Source organism: Danio aesculapii, chromosome 17 (genome assembly GCF_903798145.1).
Source record: "Danio aesculapii chromosome 17, fDanAes4.1, whole genome shotgun sequence".
Taxonomy (NCBI): domain Eukaryota; kingdom Metazoa; phylum Chordata; class Actinopteri; order Cypriniformes; family Danionidae; genus Danio; species Danio aesculapii.
Genome location: NC_079451.1, coordinates 53642932 through 53653178, shown reverse-complemented (window position 1 = coordinate 53653178; position 10247 = coordinate 53642932). Strand labels below are relative to the sequence as shown.

General features: G+C 46.0%; 2 protein-coding genes across 2 annotated transcripts in view; one reads left to right on the top strand and one right to left on the bottom strand.

The window, feature by feature from the left end:
• Positions 1-577: 577 nt before the first annotated feature.
• LOC130244276 (tryptophan--tRNA ligase, cytoplasmic) lies at positions 578-6769 on the top strand. The gene is made up of 11 exons (XM_056476625.1): positions 578-686; positions 1187-1276; positions 1413-1620; positions 1711-1819; positions 3337-3456; positions 3542-3724; positions 3982-4082; positions 4167-4279; positions 6072-6245; positions 6346-6486; positions 6569-6769. Exons 2-11 carry the CDS (start codon positions 1193-1195, stop codon positions 6725-6727), a joined length of 1392 nt encoding a protein of 463 aa, XP_056332600.1. The 5' UTR covers positions 578-686; positions 1187-1192; the 3' UTR covers positions 6728-6769.
• Positions 6770-8637: 1868 nt separating this feature from the next.
• slc25a47b (solute carrier family 25 member 47b) overlaps positions 8638-10247 on the bottom strand; it is a 6771-nt gene continuing 5161 nt past the window's right edge. The window contains exon 6 of the mRNA XM_056476626.1: positions 8638-9765. Coding sequence (XP_056332601.1) covers positions 9497-9765 — 269 coding nt within the window. The 3' untranslated portion in view covers positions 8638-9496. The remainder of the gene's footprint in view (positions 9766-10247) is intronic.

Genomic DNA, 10247 nt, shown 5'->3' with positions numbered 1-10247 from the left:
CTATTCCACATCTCTGTCCGGATCTGGAGGTCTTTCAGTGCTGAGTGTAAATAAAGCCGCTGAGAGCTGATCAAACACACAGACTCACTCCTTTCAGCGCATTATCATGATCTCTCCGGTCAGTTATCGGTTCATATTCCTCCGTGTGATGTCGTGATCATTCGTGTTTAACTTTGTATAACCGGAGACGGTGTAGAATCGTCTTTATGTGGCTAATGTTGTGACATTTCGCGCGGTGTTTAGTTTGAATCGTCCGACAGCGCAACACCGGAAGCTGTCTGTGATGAAACTTGACAAAATAAGAGTCTCGTTATTTTAAAATGCAAGTTTAAAAAACGTGCACTGATGGATGTTCAACTATATCTACATCTAAATATATCTATAAATATGTCTCTTGGGTTTTTAGTCAGGATAAACGCAAGTAATGGTTTTTTTTTTCTAAATTAAATTTATTAAAAATCGCGTAAATGTCCTGATTTAACTATGATCTAATCCTAAATACTGACTGTGAAATCGTAGCATCATATTTTACCGCAGTCGAGTGGTGTTCAGTGGCGCATGCGCTTGTCGTGAGAGCGGAACTGCTGCACAGGAGCGCGTGTTTCTGCTGGGGTCAGTTTCGGTGTGACGCTGAGTCGGCGAATCTGATGCAAGCTGAATGAATTACAGCAACGCGACACAAACCGGTACGTTATTGACCCGTTATTACCGGCGCTTATAACGCTCTACCGGTGCTTAAACACCGCGACTGACGGAGGACATTCAGAGGAGCACAAGCGCAGAACAGCCGCTTCAGCCTCGCCATATGTGTGTGTGTGTGTCAGTCAGGGCATGGTGGTGTGTGTGCAACAGTGTGTGTGTGTGTGTGTGTGTGTGTGTGTCAGTCAGTGTATGGTGGTGTGTGTGCAACAGTGTGTGTGTGTGTGTGTGTGTGTGTGTGTGTGTGTGTGTGTCAGTGTATGGTGGTGTATGTGTAATTGTGTGTGTGTGTGTCAGTCAGTGTATGGTGGTGTATGTGTAATTGTGTGTGTGTGTGTGTGTGTGTCAGTCAGTATTATCATGTGTGTTGTGTGTGAGACAAATCTCTAATGTTGTCCGTGTGTTTCTCAGCTTAAGTGTGTGTGTGTGTGTGTGTGTGTGTGTGTGTGTGTGTGTGTGTGTGTGTGCGTGTGTGTGTGTGTTTCAGCTGGAGATGTCGAGTCCTCTGGATCTGTACGAGTGTGTGACGGCGCAGGGAGAAACCGTTCGCTCCATAAAAGCCCAGAAAGGGTCTAAAGTCAGTTCTTTATCACACACACACACACACACACACACACACACAGCACCTGCACTGCTGCGTCCACCTCCTCCTGCAGCACACACACACATAGTTATGAAGCAGCTGTGTGTGTGTGTGTGTGTGTGTGCTGCAGGAGGAGGTGGACGCAGCGGTGCAGGTGCTGCTGCAGATGAAGCTGGACTATAAGCGTGTGACGGGGCAGGACTATAAGGCTGGATGTCCACCGCAGGACGGGGCAGCACCGCAGGATGGAGCGGCACCGCAGGACGGGGAGGACCAGGTGGACCCCTGGAGCGTCTCCTCCAGCAGCGCTAAAGGAGTGGACTACGACAAGCTCATCGGTCAGTGCTGCTCATCATCTGCGTCAGTCTGCATCAGCTGCTGTGCTTTACTCTGAGTGTGTGTGTGTGTGTGTGTGTGTGTGTGTTCAGTGCGCTTCGGCAGCAGTAAGGTGGATCAGGAGCTGGTGGACAGAATCTCTCGACTCACAGGGAAAACACCACACCGCTTCCTGCGCAGAGGAATCTTCTTCTCACACCGGTGACACACACACACAAACAGACACACACACACACACAAACAGACACACATAAACACACACACACACACACACAGTCACTGCATGCACATAAACAGAGAAACATAGATTAAAATACTACACACACATAGGTGGAAATAAGTAATAAACAATATACACTTACCGGCCACTTTATTAGGTACACCTGTCCAGCTGCTCATTAACACAAATTTCTAATCACCCAATCACATGGCAGCAGCTCACTGCATGTAGGCATGTAGACATGGTCAAGACGATCTGCTGCAGGTCAAAGCGAGCATCAGAATGGGGAAGAAAGGGGATTTAAGTGACGCTGAACGTGGCATGGTTGTTGCTGCCAGACGAGCTGCTCTGAGTATTTCAGAAACTGCTGATCTACTGGGATTTTCACGCACAACCATCTCTAGGGTTTACAGAGAATGGTCCGACAAAGAGGAAATATCCAGTGAGCGGCAGTTCTGTGGGCGCAAATGCCTTGATGATGCCAGAGCTCAGAGGAGAATGGCCAGACTGGTTCCAGCTGATAGAAAGGCAACAGTAACTCAAATAAGCACTCGTTACAACCGAGGTCTGCAGAAGAGCATCTCTGAACACACAACACGTCCAACCTTGAGGCGGATGGGCTACAGCAGCAGAAGACCACACCGGGTGCCGCTCCTGTCAGCTAAGAACAGGAAACTGAGGCTACAATTCACACAGGCTCACCAAAACTGGACAATACAAGATTGGAGAAACGTTGCCTGGTCTGATGAGTCTCCATTTCTGCTGCCACATTCAGATGCTCGGCTCACAATCTGGCCTCAACAACATGAAAGCATGGATCCATCCTGCCTTGTATCAGCGGTTCAGGCTGCTGGTGGTGGTGTAATGGTGTGGTCTCGGCACACTTTGGGTCCATTAGTACCAATTGAGCATGGTGTCAACACCACAGCCTACCTGAGTATTGTTGCTGACCATGTCCATCCCTTTATGAGCACAGTGTCTCCATCTTCTGATGGCTACTTCCAGCAGGATAACGCACCATGTCATAAAGCACCAATCATCTCAGACTGGTTTCTTGAACATGACAATGAGTTGACTGTACTCAAATGGCCTCCACAGTCACCAGAGCTCAATCCAATAGAGCACCTTTGGGATGTGGTGGAACGGGAGATTGGCATCATGGATGTGCAGCTGACAAATCTGCAGCAACTGTGTGATGCTATCATGTCAATATGGAGCAAAATCTCTGAGGAATATTTCCAGTAGCTTGTTGCATCTCTGACATGAAGGATTAAGGCAGTTCTGAAGGCAAAAGGGGGTCCAGCCCGGTACTAATAAAGTGTACCTAATAAAGTGGCCACTAAGTGTAGATTAAAGTACTGTATAAATAGTAAAAAGCTCTTCTAAAAGTGAATCTAAATAAACACACTGTCCAGTTAAAGTCCACTTTTCCCAGTGTAGACTGTGTGTTTGCGCCCGACGCAGTTGTGTGTTATATGTTGTGTAATGTGCTGTTCAGAGACATGCATCAGATCCTGGACGCCTTCGAGCAGCAGAAGCCCTTTTATCTGTACACGGGCCGCGGACCCTCGTCACAGGCCATACATGTGGGTCACCTCATCCCCTTCATCTTCACCAAGTGAGTGCTGATGCTGCTGCTCTCTGTGTCTCCTGCTCTGTTCTCTGTGTTTCCTGCTCACAGCTCTTCTTCTCCTCTTCCTCAGGTGGCTGCAGGACGTGTTTGACGTTCCTCTGGTCATCCAGCTGACGGATGATGAGAAGTACCTGTGGAAGGACCTGACGCTGGAGGAGTGTCGGCGCTTCACCGTGGAGAACGCCAGAGACATCATCGCCTGCGGGTTTGACGTCAACAAGACCTTCATCTTCTCTGATCTGGAATATATGGGGTAGAGTGCTGTTATATCCAGTGCAGACAGAAGGGGGCGCTGTCACACCTCAGACACTTCACCCTTCACAGTCACAGATTTCTTGACAATTTTGAAAACTGATTAATCTCAAATATTAGCTTTTTATTTCTCAAAGTGTTTTCAAGTTTAATCATTCAGTCTTGCGTTGGTGGATTTTTGCATGTGTTTGTTTAAAATATCTGAATTTAAATAAACAAATAAAAGCATATCTGAGTGATGGATATGTTGTTGTGCAGGGCGAGTCCTGCCTTCTACAGAAATGTGGTGAAGGTCCAGAAACATGTGACTTTTAACCAGGTTAAAGGCATCTTCGGCTTCACAGACAGCGACTGCATCGGTGAGCAGATCGGCTCTTCTGTTCATCGCTGACTGTTGGTCAGTGTGTTTTTCATTGTGTGTGTGTGTGTGTGTGTGTTTGCAGGGAAGATCAGCTTTCCAGCCATTCAGGCAGCTCCATCCTTCAGTAACTCGTTCCCGCAGATCTTTGGTGACAGGAAGGACGTCCAGTGCCTCATTCCATGTGCCATCGATCAGGTGAGTCTCAGATCCTGTTCACACTCTGAGATGCTCTATAACCCTTGTGAGCTCTGAGCTAGAACACTCTGACATGCTCTATGACACTGAGAGTCTCTATGACACTCTGAGACGCTCTGACACTCTGAGATGCTCTATGACTCTGAGACGCTCTATGACACTAAGATTTTCTATGACACTCTATGATGCTCTATGCACTCTGAGACAATCTAAGATGCTCTATAACACTGAGATGCTCTATGACACTGAGACGCTCTATGACACTCTGAGACGCTCTGAGATGCTCTTTGACACTCTTAAGACGCTCTGTGATGCTCTATGCAACCTAAGACGCTCTATGACACTGAGACGCTCTATGACACTCTAAGACGCTCTGTGATGCTCTATGCAACCTGAGACGCTCTATGACACTGAGATGCTCTGTGATGCTCTATGCAACCTGAGACGCTCTATGACACTGAGACGCTCTATGACACTCTAAGACGCTCTGTGATGCTCTATGCAACCTGAGACGCTCTATGACACTGAGACGCTCTATGACACTCTGAAACGCTCTGAGATGCTCTATGCAAACTGAGACGCTCTATGACACTGAGATGCTCTATGACACTCTGAAACGCTCTGAGATGCTCTATGCAAACTGAGACGCTCTATGACACTGAGATGCTCTATGACACTCTGAAACGCTCTGAGATGCTCTATGCAACCTGAGACGCTCTATGACACTGGGATGCTCTATGATGCTCTGAGAGGTTCTATGACACTCTGAGACGCTCTATGACACTCTGAGACGCTCTGTGATGCTCTATGCAACCTGAGATGCTCTATGACACTCTGAAATGCTCTGAGATGCTCTATGCAACCCGAGACGCTCTATGATGCTCTATGACACTCTATGATGCTCTAAAACACTCTGAGATGCTCTATGACACTGGAATGCTCTATGATACTCTAAGACGCTCTATGACACTTAGATGCTCTATGACACTTAGATGCTCTATGACACTGAGATGCTCTGACACTCTGAAACGCTCTGAGACGCTCTATGACACTGGGATGCTCTATGACACCCGGAGATGCTCTATGACACTCTGAGACGCTCTATGACACTCTGAGATGCTCTATGATGCTCTGAAACACTCTATGACACTCTGAGACGCTCTATGACACTCTGAGATGCTCTGAAACGCTCTATGACACTCTGAGACGCTCTATAATGCTCTGAGACTCTCTATGACACTCTGAGATGCTCTATAATGATCTGAGATACTCTATGACACTCTGAGACGCTCAAATGCTCTGAGACACTATGATGCTCTGAAACGCTCAATGACACTCTGAGACGCTCTATAATGCTTTGAGACTCTCTATGACACTCTGAGATGCTCTATGACACGCTGAGATGCTCTATGACACTCTGAGATGCTCTGAAACGCTCAATGACACTCTGAGACGCTCTATAATGCTCTGAGACTCTCTATGACACTCTGAGATGCTCTATGACACTCTGAGATGCTCTGAAACGCTCTATGACACTCTGAGATGCTCTATAATGCTCTGAGATGCTCTATGATGCTCTGAGATGCTCTATGATGCTCTGAAACACTATGACACTCTGAGATGCTCTATAATGCTCTGAGATGCTCTATGATGCTCTGAGATGCTCTATGATGCTCTGTAACACTATGACACTCTGAGATGCTCTATAACGCTCTGAGATGCTCTGTGACACTCTGAAATGCTTTATGATACTGTGAGATGCTCTATGACACTCTATGACTCTGTCTCTCAGGATCCATACTTCCGCATGACGCGTGACGTGGCTCCTCGTATCGGGTACCTGAAGCCGGCTCTTCTTCACTCCACCTTCTTCCCGGCGCTGCAGGGGGCGCAAACTAAGATGAGCGCCAGCGACGCCAACTCCACCATCTTCCTTACCGACACGCCCAAACAGATCAAAAACAAGGTACACACACACACCCAAACACAGATACACACACATACACAGACTTACACTATAGTGTTCATGAAGGCACGTTCTCTGACCGGAGCTCTGTGTGCTTCAGGTAAACAAACACGCGTTCTCCGGCGGGAAGGACACCATCGAGGAGCACAGGAAGTTGGGTGGAGATCCAGATGTGGACGTTTCCTTCATGTATCTGACGTTCTTCCTAGAGGACGATGAACAGCTGGAGAAGATCCGACAGGTGAGACCAGAGACATGCAGCACACCTGAGGAGTGGTGCCTGCTGACACTGACGCAGACGCACCTGTGCTTGTGTGTTTCAGGAGTACAGCAGTGGCGCCATGCTCACCGGGGAACTGAAGAAGAGTCTGATCGACACGCTACAGCCCATCATCGCTGAACACCAGGAGAAACGCAAACATGTGACCGACGACATCGTCCAGCAGTTCATGACTCCACGCAAACTACACTTCAGCTGCTAGACTGACCCCAGAACAGTCCAATAAAGCGCTTCAGTAACCCAACCAGACTCTGATGTGGTCAAACAGGTTTAATGTGATCAGGCACACACTGCTGGAATACTAACACACAGACAGAGAGTGATGTGTAAAAGCTGATACGAGTCTCACAATGATCAAGTGTTAGATTCATTAAACAGTTAAAGCCAGAACACACACACACACACACACACACACACACACACACATCTGCTTACCAAATACAATAAAGCCTGAAATGATTCACACCCCGGCACATTCTGATCTCATGTTTTTGTTCAAATGTTAATAGTAGGCTAACTCAGTGGTTAGCACTGTCGCCTCACAGTAAGAAGATCACTGGTTCGAGTCACTTGTTTTACACATCCGCTGTGTAAAACATATGCTGGAAAAGTTGGTGGTTCATTCCGCTGTGGCGACCCCTGATAAATAAGGGACTAAGCTGAAGGAGAATGAATGAATGTAAATAAAAGCTGAGAAATATTCTTTTCCCACAATGACGCCTCTCACACATCATCTTATAATGTTTCAGGAGAAAGACACTTGCTGGTTGAATAAAGTATCTGTAAATCAGAATTTTCCAGGTGTATGAATCATTTCAGGCTTCACTAAATGTAGGATATATTATATTTTAAAAATATGCAAATTTCACATGTTGCAATTCTGCAGTTCACCTGTAGGTGGCAGTGCTTCACTATTTGTGAGAAATTCGGATCATTTCAACATTATGAAGCAGCAGGCCCAGAGACCCAGCTGCACGCTCAGACCTGCACTTCCAGACCTGTCATTGGTGTCAGGGTTAGGGTCACGTGTCCGATGTTGCTACTTGCTAGAAAGTGCCAGGATGTCCTCGCTGCAGTCTGTAATCATGATGACATACTGGACCAGATCCAATACGTAGTGGACATTGTACCGCCCACTAAGGTAACGCCCACACTACTGTGATGGTTGGGTTTAGGGTAGGGGGAGGTATAGGTGATGGTCCAATTTGTCCAGTACCTGGTCCAGTACATCATCAAGCTGCAGGCTGCTGCGAGGACTGTCTCGAAAGTGCTGGTCTGAGAATGCAGTTAGGTCTCTGGACCTGCCGCTTCACCCGACCCAACAGCAGGTGGCACTGTTTGAGAAAATGCTAGGTCTGAAAGTGCTGGTGTAAGCGTGCAGTTTCCCTCCAGGCCAGCAGCTTCACCCTACTCCATCATTTTACAGAGTCACACCGTTGAGTCTCACTCATCGAGTTGAACAAACTCAGAATTAAAGAGGAGCTGTCACTTTGATAAAGGGTCTAAACACAGTTAAGTGTGGATTTGGATCGGAATTTCTTTATCATCTCCAAACGAATCACTCCCTGAGACGACTCACTTGAAAGATTCGTTCAAAATGAGTGAATCGTTCCTGAACAACCCATTACTATTTGCTGCTTTAAATATAATCCCAACTCCCAACAGCATGATGTGATGGATCATCTAACAGATGAAACTCCATCAACACCTGAAACTAGTAAATAAGCACCACACCAGACGTGAAACTGACTATTACTGTAAATCTGAATCAGATGAAGGTGTATGAACTGACTCTATACACCTGTATGCAGGCGTTGATTAAATCAGCTCATATCTTCATAAGCATCATTTGCTTATGCTGACGAATGTAGAGATGGACAGGTGATGCATTATTCATCTTTCATAATGAAGACATCTTTAATCAACGCCAATATATAAGATATAAGCTCAAAGCTTAGAGTTACACACCAGAACCAGTTTCAGTCTTAGAATATTTGCAGGGGCATTTATCAAACAGTAACTGAATGTGAAGGAGGCGAGAGCTTTGCTTTATGCATTTTAGGATATGAAGGGAATAATACGCTCGTTATTGTTAAACAGCTGAGAGAGAGAGAGAGATAGATATTAATATATTTCATATTTTATTCTTCAGCTGAAAAATCTAAAGTGCATGAAAGAAAACAGTGATCTTGAGCTTTCATGTTACATCCTCTGCTCTGATGTGTTTGCATTGATCAGCTGTGAATAAAAGCGGATTAAATCTGATTATGAGAGATCAATAATATCTGTCATTGCTGCTTATCCAGGGCTGGGTCGCATAATATGAATATTAATATTGACATTTTAATTTCGTCAATATGTATGTGACTTAGTTATGTTAATAATGTTTTTAACACACCAACTATTTCATTTCGATATGCAGAAATTAATATCTGAAAAAATCTAACTTTAGTTTTCACTCACTCTTGAGGCTGTACCTGCAGTATTGATTTAGTTTCAGTTCTGAGGTGTGACATATTGATATGGTACTGATATTAAAATGATGATATTGAGCTGTTCCACAGATTGATATTTACTGTTCTCACAGCAAGAAGGTCTCTGGTTCGAGTCTCGGCTGGGTCAGTTGGTGTTTCTGTGTGGAGTTTGCATGTTCTCCCCGTGTTGGTGTGGGTTTCCTCCGGGTGCTCCGGTTTCCCCCACAGTCCAAACACATGCGCTATAGGGGAACTGATCAACTAAATTGGCCATAATGTATAAGTGTTTCCCAGAGATGGGTTGCAGCTGGAAGGGCATCCGCTGCGTAAAACATGTGCTGGATAAGTTGGCGGTTCATTCCGCTGTGGCGACCCCAGATTAATAAAGGGACTAAGCTGAAGGAAAATGAATGAATTCCCAGTGTGCTTCAGTCATGAACGCTTCATAAACACTGTGTGAGGACCTGTTGTGCAAAGAGCAGATATGATGAGTGTGTTCAGCGCAGAAGGCGAACCACGGCTTCATACATGGCGAAGACAGACATGTTGACTGGGAAGGCACGGATACAGTTTACAGTCAGGCCTCTGAAGAGGACGCCCGAGCCCTCGGTCCTCACACTGTGTGTGATGCAGTGCAGGAATCCTCTGTAGCGCCGGCCGCTCACTCCGTCCACCTGCAGACGAGACTTTATCACGTCCATCGGCGTCCCCACGGCCCACCCGCACATACCGGACAGGCCGCCCGCCAGGAGGACCACCGGCCAGCCTGCACACACACATACATACACATGCACAGACACACACATACATACACATGCACAGACACACAAACACACATTTAAAATATGCAATACTATATTAAACACTATTCTCTAACTTTACACCTCGCGATTCTAACTTTACAACTCGCGATTCTAACTTTACACCTCGCGATTCTAACTTTACAACTCGCGATTCTAACTTTACACCTTGCGATTGTAACTTTACAACTCGCGATTCTAACTTTACACCTCTCGATTGTAACTTTACACCTCATGGTTCTAACTTTACACCTCTCAATTGTAACTTTACAACTCGCGATTCTAACTTTACACCTCTCAATTCTAACTTTACACCTCTCGATTCTAACTTTACACCTCTCAATTGTAACTTTACACCTCACGATTCTAACTTTACACCTCACGATAACTTTACACCTCTCGATTCTGACTTTACACCTCGCGATTCTAAGTTTACACCTCACGATTC